At 36.0% G+C, this 15,243-nt stretch overlaps 1 protein-coding gene across 2 annotated transcripts in view; it reads right to left on the bottom strand.

Annotated features, from left to right (window-relative positions):
• Positions 1–854: 854 nt before the first annotated feature.
• Positions 855–15,243, bottom strand: part of AHR (aryl hydrocarbon receptor) — a 63,105-nt gene continuing 48,716 nt past the window's right edge. The window contains exons 6-11 of one of the 2 annotated variants that reach the window (XM_083867963.1): positions 14,910–15,040; positions 13,837–14,039; positions 12,100–12,209; positions 9,385–9,526; positions 7,352–8,609; positions 855–4,188 (exon numbers count right to left, since the gene is read on the bottom strand). In XM_083867963.1, coding sequence (XP_083724089.1) covers positions 4,033–4,188; positions 7,352–8,609; positions 9,385–9,526; positions 12,100–12,209; positions 13,837–14,039; positions 14,910–15,040 — 2,000 coding nt within the window. In that variant the 3' untranslated portion in view covers positions 855–4,032. The remainder of the gene's footprint in view (positions 4,189–7,351; positions 8,610–9,384; positions 9,527–12,099; positions 12,210–13,836; positions 14,040–14,909; positions 15,041–15,243) is intronic. The other variant, XM_083867964.1, reaches the window with a different exon arrangement.

Here is a 15,243-nt window from a genome sequence, read left to right as displayed (position 1 = left end):
AATGACACAATAAAAATATTAAAAGTAGAATCAGGCTCTTACTCTAGATAGTAGAAGTAACTCTACTTTAAAAGCCAGTTCTCAGATAAACAAATTCACCTGAGAATAAAACAGCTCTCAGATTAAGTGTGTGAGTGGAAGACATGGTTCCTCACTAGGAAGATCTCCAAAATACCTATTTGGAAAAGCTTCCCTCTGACAGATGATGACTTCTACCAACAAATTGCCTGAGGTTTTGATGCAGTGCCCTACTGCTGATTTGGTATCACCCCGGTTGTTAACTTTCATGTTGAATTAGGTAGGGCAAAGAAGAAAAAGCTTCATAAATCATAAAGCAAATGGCTTTCTCCAGAAGAAAGTATCTCCTTCCTTCAAACAAAACTGGACAGTAAGGTCCTACATTTCTGGGAACAGGTTGATACGTGGCTTGAAGGTGTACTTCTAATGAATGCAAGAGACTACAAAGAAAAGGATGTCCAGTGTTGCTTATATTATTGCTTGATTATTTCCAGATGTTACACTATAGATTTGCAGTCCTGTTGAATTATACTTGTACCTTAACATGTCTTTTGTGCAGAGCAAGGAGAGTAGGCAATAGGACTGTCATACAGAGTTCATAGCCTAGTATTGATTCCAGGTAAGACATCTGTCTTAATACATTTCACATGACAGTGGTGTAGTTCCAGTCAATTAAATTACTGTCCATCATGGCACTAAACAGAAGAACTATTGTAAATTTGGTAAACTGCATAGGGAATTACAGTGAAACATTTGATTTAGCATTATAATTTAAAAGATTATCATGCAAGGCCAACAGAGCACACAGGAAACAGTAATATTAGCAAATATTATTAGAAATAAACTAATTGTTTTCTTAATGTCTCTATGAACTAATAATAAACAGTAAATACCAATATAATGGAAGCACCAACGGCCAGCTACAGATCACAAGAGAACATGCTTCTTTTCAGCAGCATCAATGCAGAAGTCTGTTTCTGCCTCAGTACTGTTCAACTCTGAATTTACTGTGACTAAGCAAAGAATATAAGAGCCTTCCAACTAGTAATTGTGGCTTGCTATTTACAAACTTTATTTATAAATTCATTTTCATGCAAGTATAAAATACTAATTCCATGGACAAATACACATTTGTTCACCACTCTAAATTATATACAATGTATTTGCATCTAATATTCAGAGAAGTGCAAAGTCCACAGTGACGTAAATAACAAGTTTTGTAAACTATTTTAGATGACAAGCTCTCAAAAGATATTAGTAACCATATGATAAGTTTTTTTTCTGTATACTGCTGAAATCAAACATTTTTGTAGTAAAAAGAACATACATTTCAGCTACATTCAAGTGAATATTTTATTACCATGTATTATGTCTTACAAATTTTAGTGGAGATGAGCAAGAGCGCTACAGAATCATACCTTAACGCAAGAGGTGTATTGCATGGTATGTGCAGGCAGAGCAAAGGAGAGAGAACTGGAAAGGAAAACAAGGTAAGAAAACTTGTACAAAAATGGACAGTAATACTGACTAACACTGGGTTATAATCTTACTTATAACAGACCTGAAGGGCTAATAGAGATCCAATTCAGAAACACCTGTGCACTGTAGGTACAGTTTGGTGCAGATCAAGAGTGCACTAATACAGTCAACATTGTACGCATAAGATAATGCACAAAAATGCTGATATGCATATAAACAACTAACTTGTTTACATTAAGTAGGGCAGCACAGTTGTAGTACTGCATCCTTGGCACTTAGTGATAGGACAACATGTATTTGGTTTAACTAAATTCATAAACAGGATATATTATGGTTTGTAAGATGGAGCACATACATTATCCCTTTCAACCTTCTGGTTTTACAGCATTTTTTCCAATTTTCCAGTTCAAATGCAAACATGACACACTAGCTAGATATGGAAGACGTTTCAGATATTGACTTAAAACATCACCTTCAATAAACAAAAAAGACAGAATTAAGAGTTAATTCAAATTATAGTAAGTGAATTTGTTACTATTGTCTTGTGCTGAAAACAAAATCTGAAACATGAAAAAAAGAAAAAAAAAGGAATCTTATAATAAAACCCACAATGTCTTCATGGGCTTTTCCTGAATAGTAATTGTTTCCTTAATGTCCCTTTCGTATTTGCTAATTTCACTTAAAAGAACTGCTGAACTTATTATTCTGAAAAGTTGCAACTGAGTTACAAGTTTGGCCTAATGTATCACATCACATAGAATGGAAGAAAATATGCTCTTCTTCAAAGAAAGCATGTTTCAGCTATGAAAGGATTCTGATTTTAAGTGATTGTCCTTTATTAAACAGTATTAACAACTATCTGGAGGGAGCCAATTTATTTTTGCCTGTTTCAAACAAACTGGCTAAATTGCCATTTTACATTATATATAACAAATGTAATAAAATTGTTCTTAACATATAATGATGTAATACTTTAAAATTAACTGCTTAAAATATTTTACAAAGACATTTTATTATATATGAACTATACAACACACAAGAGTATGAAATATTTTGAACATATACACATTTCTGTATTTCTCACGTAGATTATTATTTTGCACCAAACATTGGTGTTTGCAATTTTACAGTCCTCAGATAAAAGCAAAACAAAACCCCAGAATGTTTAGTGGATATGTTTAGTTTGGGTTTTTTCCTGAAAATAAAACCTATTGCAAGGAGAATTTTGCTAATGATTTTTTTTTCTTTCCCCAATTTTGTATTTTGCACAAAACTTTCCAAATGGATCAACATACACAAGAAGAATAACGTCTCTGTTCTTTGCAGTGCAATTTGCCAGGGATAAAACTGAAACCAAATTGACCCTTTCCCCATTATTAACATTGAAAATTGCAGTCAAAATAATGTCAATGCCAATCATTATTGAGATCCTTTGCCCCTTTTATTGAAAATGCAATCCTTTTCAATATCCATTTTAATGAAAATATTTGCATAGAGCAGCCTTGTATTATTTCTAAAGAACATTATGAGCGTTTTAACACAAGATAAGGCACATGTTTTTCAGCATTAATAATCTAAAACTAATCCTGAGGATCTGCTCCTCCCCCTCAGCAAAATCTGGTTTTTTTAATATACCCTGTATTACCTGAAGAAAGCAGAAAAGCAGTATAGAAAAAATTCAAATTCTTTAGCTGAACTAAACTCAGAACATTAACAACTCCTGATAATAGTGTAACAAATCCACAGATGAACTAAGTCACTCTCTAAAAAATAATTGTTAGAGGGAAAGAAAAAAGGACATAGCCAGTAGCACTGTTAGCTAAAAGTTCACATACTAGAGATGACATTAACAGTGAGTTTTGCTAAAACAAACTCCCATCAGAAACAAGGTAGCTAAATTGTGAGGCACTTAAGGTTGACATGAAAAGGAGGAATGCAAGGGGTCTGTTTCATAGAAAACCTGAAGTTGCATATCATATCCTTGTATTAAGCCTTCTATTAAAGTGCTAGAAATGGAGACTTAAAACAAAAGGATTCAAATACAAAATAAGTGATTACAGAGCTTAGTATGCATTAAAATTAAGTGCTTTTGATTCTCAAGAATTTAGAGCTTTTTAATAGTTTTTTAAAATTAAAGTCTGGAAATAATCCACGTGTGAAATCACCTTCCTTGTGCCATCAATGCTATTTGTAAAGTGCCCAATTATTTTCTAAACAACAAAACCATTTGCCTTATCTTATGTTGAATAGCATGACATAGTCTGTAGTATGTATGCAATCCATACTGCAAGGACACAGCCAGCCTGATGGAAAACAGCATATGCATACTTTTAATCGGAAGATTTAATTCCACCTGTCATTCTAAAAAGCCAGGTCTTGAATTACATGTCCACCCGTATATAGTGCAAACCAACCTCATGTTCTCAAAATGTAATTTAGCTGGTAAAGTCCGATGCTCAAATAGAGACTTATCAAGCTTTTCCTCAGAGCAACCTGACACCCAGACAAAATCACAGATGGAGCTCTAGATCTGAATCACATAAATCCACTAGATGCCAAATCTGAGAAGGATCTGGGTTCTTTTGGATGATGAAGAGGCTGAAGATGTGTAGCAGTCTGTGCATTATTGATCACATCTAACTGAGAGGGATATGATTCATTTACATTTCCTCCATTGAAACCATTTTGGAACTGGCAGGAAAAAAAATATAAATGGTTAGTACAGGAAACCAATTTATTTATAATTATTTAAAATCTCTCCAAAAGACACATTAGATGAAATAATCTTAAAATACATTGATGAGCTTTAATTGGTCTTTTTTAGTGATGATTAATGAGAATTTAATTTTCATTCAAATAGGGACTGAATCATCAGGGAATCTTACCCATGTTGAAGTCAATGGGGGCCCTACTTATGGCTAAGTGAAGAAATAATTCTATTATCTAAAGTGCAATAGAGTTTCCATTTCTAGAAAGTACAGTCTGAAAACTCCTGATTATCACATCCAGCTGTTACATTTTAAAAGCAACCTATTTACATCTTTCCATGCCTGCAGTGGGATCCAGACATAACAGCTCCTCCAGGAATGCACATGTTCTATCCATAAGCTGAAGCATACTGTGTACAATCCACTGGATGAAATGTTGCAGGGTGGGCTCTTTGACAGCCTTCATATTGACAATGCCAAGTAAGAGCAATGAATGGCTTTCATCAGTCTTAACATAATTGTTCACAGGATTATTTTAATCACCTAATGTAATGCTTCCTGTCATGCTATGGACTTTATCTACAAAATACTCCATTCAGTCATGCAAAGAAAATACAACAAAGTATTTTAAACATTTCCATCATCTCTTGAGGAGTAGCTTATATTGTAAGTACTCATTCCTTCAAGGTTTGTCTTTAAGAACATGTCTTATACATTCATTCATTCATGTATCAAATTATGCTGGGTATTAGTTCTTCCTTTTTTCCTTCTATGCAAACATTGAAATTTGACTAACTGCGCACAAGTCTAACTTTTTAACAAGACTATAGCCATGTGAATTATGTATTTAATCAAAGCTGACACTTTTAAGAGTGTACACAAGGATTATTTCTGAAAGAACCAGGTTATTTCAATAGTCTTCATTAGTAAGATGACCACACTCATTAAATTTTTAGGAATGTTCTCAACGTAGAATCAAGTACTTATGAAGGTTTCTCCTGCTTAATAAAGGAATCAATCTATATAACTGATCCTAAACAAGCAGCCAAATGATCACAGGCCTTTCTGTCCTTCTCTCTGACTAAAAGTGATTTTAGACTACACTGGTTATGCTCCTACCACACTTATAGGCAGAAGGTCAAGGTGCATGAACACAATAGACATTTCTAATTCTGTAGTCTCTTATGTAGAAATCAATGAGAGCTAGAAGCCTGAAAAGATACCAGTCATAGCTTGTATAGCAACATCTGTCCTCTCACCACTGACAGGGAAGTCAGTGTGCTAAACCCAGCCATCAAGGCTGCCCTACTTTGGTTTGGCTGTATGAATGTGGGCTCAGACAGCAGTATCCTATCTGCTTAGTCACACGAGGCTTGTGCTTAGGAAGTGCTACTCAGCCCATGCAGCACAAGAATATCCTAACAAGAGCAGCTGAATTTGCCTCTGAACAACTTAAGTAAGAACAATTTTTCACAAAATGGGCCTTTGTTAATTTTTTTTACAACAAACTAAATGTCCTATTATTATTGCAGCACAGCATTCTAGTAAATGTGGAGCAATAGAGAGAATTTTTTTCAGAGATGCTGTCTTAGTCATTAAACTTTTTATAGATAGATGTGAAGAAAATACAAGGAAGAAAATTTAAAAATAGAGATCATAACAAAAATTATTAAGGAAGTGTGAAAACAAAATAATCTGCAAAATAAATGCAATTGAAACCAGCCACTGAAAATAAAGAAATGGAATTGCAAATGCAAAAGCTGTTCAAAACTGATGCATCACTTTAGTACAGCTTTTGTGAAAAGAGTAATCCTTTGTTTTTATAAAGATAAAGTTAGATGGCCCTGGAGCTGCTCTGCAAGCCTATTAAGCAGCACTCTGAAAGACTAAACACCGAGCACAGACAGGCAACGCATGGCCAAGCCGTGCTCAGGTTTGCACAGTGCAGTTTCTCAAAGTCTCTTCATGCAATTCCAACCCTTGGCACTCAGGAAGAAGCCATTCATCTAGCTGAACTGTTATATTTTAGGTAAATTTCTGCAATTGCATGCTTTTCAGCAGTGAAGTAGTTTAAAAAGGGGAACGTTTCATACTTGTATTAAGCATGCAAAAAAAGGATATGTTCTAATTGCATTCCTCACCTTTGTCTGGCATAGGTTAAATGCCAATTAATACTTTAATTCTCTAAATGCTTATGCATGTGCATAAGCATTTTCAGGATCAGTACTTCAGAACATTAACTTGTTGAGATAAAACAAAAACAAAAAGAATTTTTGGCTCTATACTTTAGCAGCATTAAAAGGAATAAAGGGTACAACAGAAAGTACTCCAACAAAGGTGACTCAGAATCAGGAACTAGTAATTGAATTATATTTCTAAGTTATTTTTATCAATGAAGAACAGTATTTACAACTGTAGGCTGTGCTACAGCCAGAATCCTCTCTTCTATGGCTTTTATTGTGCATTCTCCTTGGTGAAAAAGGACCACCTTAGCTTACTGTGACTATAACTTTTTCCAACTCTTTTTTTCTTCAGCAGTTAATTTAGACAGCAGCTTGAGGAATAAGCTGGCTTTCACTTATAGCAATATATAAAAACTTTTTTTGCAGTAACATTGTGTATAGGAGTGAAATAGTTCATATTTCAGGCCATTTTTATGATACTTTAATCTAATACTTTCACCAATCCTAAAATTGTTGAGGTATCTGAGTACCTAGACAATAGTCACACTTCAAAAACATTTTTTTTTTAAACTCTATAACATATTTAATGAAAATGAGTGTGCCAAGCAAACTCAACTCCTCTCTAAAGGGTCTATCAGCAAATTCCAAGACTTGGACCAACCTACTTTTTTTCTGTTCCTATCAGGAAAATTACTGGTGTAGTACCACAGGCTAATTCATTCACTCTTGATTAATACTGCCAGAGAGAGCTATCAGACTGCAGGTATACATATATTTAAACTTGGCCAAATGCAACTCTCTTCACTCTAATGAACAATTTAAGCAAAGACATCCACACACTGCTAACCCACCCATTTCAAACTCAGCAATTCAGTCATGACAAACTCTGCCACCCAGCAGTCACTGAAAACAGTACAAACTCGATTCAAAATGCAAGCAATGCAGCAATGCTGTTTACCATACCTTGTTCCCCAATGTTTGTTGCTGCTGATTTGTCATCATAGGATCATACTGCATTTGATCCACGCAGCTGGGCTGTGCCTCCTGTGTGCACGGGTACATAGAAACAGCGCCTGCATAGCATGTTTGAGGAGTGAGCATAACTGACTCAGAGTTTATCCCACACTCAAGGTTTTCAGGGACTTGCTGCAAACAACTGAGAAAATCCTCGAAGTTGGAAGAAGTAGAATAGTTGGATACATCAAAACCTGCTGCAGGAAAATCCATTTGAGCAAAATTAGAAAGCTGGGGCATCATCGCTGTGGGTTGCTTGTAAGGAACAAAGTCTTGCCTACACTCATAAGGGGAAGTGTTAACTTCTGATTTGTAGGAGAACTCAGATGTACTGGCATGCATACCAGGGAACATGTATTGCTGGGGCTGCTGCTGTGAGCAGCTAAGAGGCATGCCAGAGCTCCAATTTGTGAACATCCCATTGACTTGCATATGTTTCATCTTTTGACAGAGCTGCTGTTGCTGCTGTTGTTGCTGTTCCACAAGCTGTTTCTGGTGCTGATGAAGTTGATGTGGATCTAAGTCTTGCTGTACCATGCAACCTTCATTCTGGACTAAGGGCTGCTGCTGGTTACAGTCTGAATATAAGAAGTCAGATTTATTTAAGGAATCCTGAACATAAGTCAGGATTTCATCAGTTATGTTGATGTCCCCAATATCATCCACATCAGGTAATTCAGTTTTAAAAATCTCCTCATCCTGCTGAATACACTTTAGATCTTCAAAGTCAATACCCAGACTTTTCATCATGCTGTACAAATCACTACTTTTGTTATCCTGAAAGAGTGCTGCACTGTCTTCAGGAAGTGGAACAGTACTGTCCTCCATCAGCTCCCGTTTGAGAATGTTGTGATTTCCAGCAGGCAGGAGATTGTCTGTCCAGCCACTGCTAACAGCACCACCCAGTTCATCCCTACTGTTAGCAAAGAAGTTCCGCTCAAAAGAAAGTTTATGTGATGCTGGAGGGCAGAGATAAACAGACTCATCTTGCCTTAACATGACACCCAGGAGGGAGTTTGGATCCACAGACTCGTCATGCAGCGTTGCTTTGGCTCCTTTTCCCACTGTGCTTTTACTCTTCGGTTGAGAGGGGTCCATAAGGCTCGACATAGGGAAAGATACCTCATATAACACAGCCTCACCAGTGGCAAACATGAAGGGCAACTTCATGTTACGCTTCCGTAGATGTTCTGCCCCTTCTTCATCTCTGAAAATAAATCAGATATTTAGCATGGTACAGCAGTACTAAACAGTTACTCCAATCTTTTTGTCCCCTGGAATTAACATTTAAAAAATGAACTATTCTATTTGTCGGCATTTTTCAAATTCCTACCTATTCCAGCTCAACTTGGCTGAGTTAAACCAAGAGGCAGATTATGAAATAAGGAGCTTATGACTGTAATACCACATTTACATATTACATTTGTAATTAAATCTAGATAGTGTACACCATTTTCTGTGCATTATGGACTGAGGTGAAAATAAGTGGGCTTTGTTCCATGCATTAAGCCTTTCTTGGAATAGCAAGCAAATCAATACTTGAAATATCTCTCTCCATTTTACAGACTCTTAGCAAAAATTATTTAATCTATTTAACAAGGCTGAATTCTATATTATATAGAACTTAATTTTGAACTAAAATTCAGGACTGAATTTGTTATTGTTCCTTGTCATTTGTTGTTCCCGCTACACAACTGCAGCTGGATTTCTCAGTTTTTGCTCATTGGGATTGAAAATGATGGATGGAATAACTTCATGCTTCTGCTCTGAAAAGAAATCAATATGTCTAAAGTTTTGTGCAAAAGGACTATGCCACAAGTTCTGAAATATCAGAATTCATGTTTGTAAGCAAACTGAAAGAATTTGGGTATTTGGAATATAAAGGGGAATAATTTAAAAACAAAAATTCCTTTGTGAATATAAACAGCCTCAAACTAGTTTTCAGTTTTTGAAGAACACTGCTTTATGAAATGATGACTTACGTAAGAGGTCGTTGAGTGGCAATGATGTAATCTGGTCTTCCATTTTTGTAGACAAGACGTGCATTAGCCTGTAGCCAGGCCCATCGATTTTCTTTGGTTAAAAGCCTAAATACAGTCATTCCACTCTCACCTGTCTTCATCACTAAAGAGTAAGCATACTGGTTACTGTCCAGCAAACAAAATCATGAAAACCTGTATGTCATGAAAGGAAGCCCATCTGTAGAGAAATTTTACAAACCTCATGTCCTCAATCACTCAGTTTGGTGTGGCACTAACACATTCCCAGTGAATCACGAGGACTGATCAAGATGTCTAATTTACTTGTAAAACAGAAGCCAAAACTACAAGGTGTCTGCTACAGATTGGCAGCATTCTATACAGGGCTTTGTCCATTATTTCTTCAATAACAGAAATTAATAAATACTAGAACACGTAAATGACAAAAGCCCAAGTTTCTCTTACCTTCAAAAAGCAACTATTACTTTAACAATTAGAAAACACATTAGTTCTGAATCCAATTCTTTCACATTTTGACAGGTTTATGCAGAGGTACTTAAAAATCTTATGTTTCATCCAACTACCCCTAGCAATGTTTGATAAACATACTCAATTGTCACCATGTATTTCTGTATTGGGTTTGTGTGGCCAGGTTTTGGTAGTGGCAGGGAGGGCTGCCAGGGGTGGCATCTGTGAGAAGCTGCTAGAAGCTTCCTCCATTTACAGCAGAGCAAATCCATGGCAGGTTCAAGGTGGACATGCTGCTGGGCAAGACTGGGACAATTAGAAATTGTGGTAATGCCTCTGTGATACCATTTAAGAAAAAAAAAGTTACTGTGCAGATGTAATTGTGGCCGGAGAAGAGCAGGGTGAGAATACGTGACAGGAACAACTCTGTGGACACCAAGGTCAGTGAGGAAGGAAGGGCAGGAGGTGCAAGAGCTGAGATGCCCCTGCAGGCCGTGGTGCAGACCATGGTGAAGCAGCTGAGCCCATGCAGAAGCATGGGGATGCAGAAATCCACCTGCAGTCCATGGAGGAGACCCATGCTGGAGCAGGTGGATACCTTACAGGAGGCTGTGTACCCATGGGAGGCCCGTGCTGGAACAGGCTCCCAGCAGAGACTTGCAGACCCATGGAGAGAAGACCCCATGCTGGAGCAGGTTTCCTGGTGGAAGGTGTCATTAAGGCCTTATTTTACTTCTCATTATCCTGCTCTGGTTTTGTTAGTAATCAATTCAATTAATATGCCCAGATGAAGTCTGTTTTGCCTGTGACAGTATTTGGTGAATGATCTCTCCTGGCCCTTATCTTAACCCATGAGCCTTTCATTATATTTTCTCTCCCTTGTCCAGTTGTGGAGGGCAGAGATAGAGAGGCTTTGGTTGGTGCCTGATGAGGGGCTTTGGTGGGTGCCTAGCATGCAGCCAGGGTCAACCCACTACAGTCATTCTGGTGCCGAAACCCAGGACGATTACAAGGATTTTCAGATAAGGACTGGGAGAAATAACAGGCAAAACAAGTACTGAACAATGTTAGAAAGTAGAATTATCATGGGGAAGTTTTGTTGTAATTGTGGTGAAGGGACAGGGGGTGGATTTTGTGCAAACTGTCAAATTTCGTTCTGTGTTTTGATGAAGTTATCTTGGTTTTTGTGTGGGGAGCTTTAGTTTATTTTGGCTGGTTTTGTTGTTCTAAGTGAAGGTTGTGATGAATGTGGATTTTAAAGATAATTCTTAAATATGTGATTCACAGAGGGCAAGGGGTGGAAGTAATACAATTGCTCAAACCCTCTGCATTTCTAGACAGGAAAATTAAATAAAATGTATTAGGAAAGTCTAGGAATCTAAAAAATCCTTGCTACTAAACTTCTTTTATTTTAATTTTAGCATCAAAAATGTAGCAAAACCAGTTTTAAGACAAAATTTTGAACCATTCAAGTTTCATCCCCTTCTACTCTGGAACTCTCTTTTTCTTTATGAAAGAAGCAAAACCACTGATAAGCAGTGACTGAGCTGCACATGAAACAGAAAATGTGCTTAAATAGGTTGAGAACAACCTGCTGAGGGGCATTGTCTATGAGGGGATAAAAGAAAAAAATTAACTTTTCAAGTAGAAAAGAAGTACCATAATATTCTGAAGATGATTCTGTAAGTCCCAAAGAATACTACATTATAGCTAACAACAAAAGTTTTTTTTAAAAAGTCCACTAAATAGTTATATATCAGATAGCTGGTGTTCCTTAACACTGCACTTCTCTCCATAATTGTTACTTAAACCAACTCAAGCTGCCAAGAATCAAACCCAGAAATGTTTGGATGCTAGCATGTTAAATCAGAGATTAATTTCTGGTAAAAATCTTACATTAATATCAAAAGAAAATGTTTCATTTAACTTGCTAACAGGAAAGCTATCTCTGGCAGTCTCCTTGTCCAAAGAAAGTTGTTGAAATAGCAGAAGTTGGGTCGAGCAGAGAGGGAAGTGAGAAGAGCAAGATGTGACAGACACTGGAATATTTATCCTGAAAGGGCCTAAATAGGAATATTAAACATTTCTTCTACCAGTGTAAGTTTTTAGAAGGACAGATGGATCATATGAAATGAACAGTGTTCTTTTTGTTAACAACCTTTTTTTTTTTTCTGTAGTTCATATTGCATTTATACTGAAAAAATACTCCATGCTTTGATTTTTCAGCCTTTCTTAGGAAATGAAACTTACTTCGGATGTGATTTTCAGCACAATAAAGCATATCAGCTGCATGAATAAACTGGTATCCTGTTCCTCGCATACATAGCTCTGCTTCGGTGTATCCCAGGATAATCTTTCCTCTGTAAGATAAAAATCAAAAAATTGCAACCCTGCTGCTGAACCAACTCACAAAATGAATGTCAAGCCAGTCAATTATGGCTAGAACATTTCTGATGCAAGTTAGTTGCTATATCAATTGTACGCAGAAGCAGAACAGCTCTAATAAAAAACAGAGTCAACAAATCATAAAATTTTAACTAGTCTGCCAGGTTGCCTTCAGTGACTAGGACTGGGTTCACAAAACCATTAGATCATAAAAAAAAAAAAGTGAATGCCTACAGCCAAACTCTCAATTCCATACTACTGAACATATTCACTCCTAGCAGGCAGCTCCCATTAGTCCTGTTTCTTATAATTTACCTATAGGTGCTTGTGTGTAGAATTAAGTAGGAGTTTAACTTTAGTTATCTAAAACTTCTTGTCTAAATTAGAATTTTTAGTAGCTTAAAGTTCAAACCCAGATGTATCTCAGAACTACATCCCTTTTGCTATTGAGTGGTTTGGGACCCCTGCATTTGCATTTAAACAAGATATGACTCAGAGGACAACTAGCAAGAGTTGTGTTTGACCCTGGCAGCTAAAATTAGAGTACTTTACTAGAGGCTGGGGAGATGAAACACTTAACAAAATTCATGTGATCTCTGTGAGACACATGATAAAAAGACATAGTCAAAAAGAGACCTAAACAAGATTTGAAACAAAGAAATGGAAATTCAAAGGCAAAAGGTAAAAAAAGGGGGAAAGCAGAGATGAGGAACAATATACATAAACTGTAAAATATGAGAAAAACTGAAAGATTCAAGTGGGAAAAAAATATCAAACAGAGGAAAGAAACATCTGTGTTAACAGTTTGTTAACTTTTACTTGTATCAGCTTAGAGAAATAAAACATTTTGGTCTCTCAGTAGACAAAATGCGACGTAATTTAATTCTATCCTGTAAGTAGGTATGCAAACCAATATGAAAGACTCCACTAAAAATGAAAGCATTGTCAGTCAAAAATAGGAGGGAGAGGAGAAGGAAGGAGGCCAGAGACTTTTATTTTGATAAAAAAGCATCATAATGGACTTCTTGCCATTTTGATGCATAGTAACATTATTTTGATCTAGTATTGCAGTAGCGTTTCCAAATTTTACATATGGAAAATAATGGTTTTGAAATTTTGAAATAGGTAAAAGTTATAGCATTAAAAAGTATTCAATTTACTTAGAAGAAAAAAAAATCCATTGTATTTTACACCTATTTGAACTGAAGAAGAAATGTGGAATGAAATGAAACACTTGTTCTATCAGTTCTAAAGCCAAATTTCAAACCAGATTTAACATGCAACTTCTCTTCTTCCCTAATTTATTAGTGTGCTGTCTTTTGTTTTTTTCTATTTTACGTTGGTTTTGTGGGTTTTTGCTTTGTTTTTCTAACGACTGAGAGTCAGACAGCAGTATGCCCTTTCAAAGAAATAGACTATGGAAAACTTATTTCTCTTTACTTGATAGAAGGGCTGGAGAGAAAAACCTTAACAGCTTCTAAACAACCATCACTGAAAGAGTCCATATGCCAAAAGAGTAGCCTGCTTTGTATTTCAAATACATACTTGAAATCTATTTCATCAGCAGATTATTAGACAATTACACAGAATGGTTTCACCTACTTTGCATCACAGCCAGTAGGTGTGAAATCCAGTTTGTGTTTAGTTCTGAAGATGAAATTTTTGGTTCGTATCTCAAGGATAGATGGTGGCTGTAGGGGTGTAGCTACTGCAAACAGTGCAAGCTGAGGGGACAAAGCAGCCCCATCCTTCCCTTTCTTGTTTTGTCCATGGAGAAACTTCAGTCGTCCTTGAAAATTCATAGCCTTAAGATGAGGAAAAAAGTAATTGCTATAAGCTGTAGATATTTAAAAGCAAGATATTTCTGTTGTGATGTAAAACATATATTTTTCATTTTTCTAAAGTTTCATCACATTCAAGCTTTATAGAATGGACGTTACATACATAGCTGTAAAAAGCTGTAAAAAGTACAGAACACTGTTGTTACACACCTGAGTATGTCACTTCAATATCTACTAATAAACTTACTGAAAAATTAATTAATGGGAAGATTATTCTGTAAAAAAACAAAAAAAACAAACATGTCGTATCAAATGTCAACTGGGCTTCTAATAATCTAATGAACATACATGCATGTAATGATATCATTATTTCTCTTGCAAATTTGTATGTTCAATTTTGCAATTGTAAAGAATTATATTTTTTAAGATATCCCAAGGAAGTTGATAAACCCATACTTGTTTTAAAATCTAAATAATTGACTAACAAAAAAAATGCATTAAAAAGAGCAAGCACAAACTTTTCCAAATAAGGAAAAACTATGGTCCTCTTAATTACTATAATTTATTGCATCTCAAGATACTCAATTTGATACAAGAAAATACTCTTGTAATGCTCTTTGATCTACAAATGACACAGCATTTTACAAAACCAGTTGCTTATTTGCATTTCACTGAGGAAACTGGGCTATGAAAAATGAGAGAATTTGCACCTGGTTGTGACAACATCTTAAAGGGGAGACATTCAGTGTCATTAACTGAAACATTGTGGTTCAAACAGCTCAGATATCTTTGGAGACCTAACAAATAACGTAAGTTGCTGCACCTCTTGTTAGGATAATGCAGATTTCCAACTTTTAAGCCTATATGGAAGTTTTTATGTGACTCCATACTCACCAGGAATCCAGATGAATTATCCAGGAGACATCGTAACCTACAGATGAAATTCCTTTCCATAAAGGAAGAATTCTCTGGAGGAAGTTGGTCTGGGTTATAATAGGTTGCTGGCTGTGAAAAGCCATTATCTCCTGCAGGAAAGGATTATTTATAAGGATTATTTTTAGAAGAACACCTAGTGAAGGCTATCTATAACAAACGATCCTCTATCTCATAAACAAAGCGTTAGGTCACGACCTGAGCAAGAACAACAAACTGGAAACATCCTCAGAACCTATAATGATTGTAACACTGAGGCTAAGCATCAATTCTTCTGATGGGATTATATTTTACA

This window comes from Zosterops lateralis (genome assembly GCF_965231275.1).
Source record: "Zosterops lateralis genome assembly, chromosome: 1".
NCBI classification, from domain to species: domain Eukaryota; kingdom Metazoa; phylum Chordata; class Aves; order Passeriformes; family Zosteropidae; genus Zosterops; species Zosterops lateralis.
Note: the sequence above shows the minus strand (reverse complement) of the source record. Positions and strands in the feature narration are given on the sequence as shown.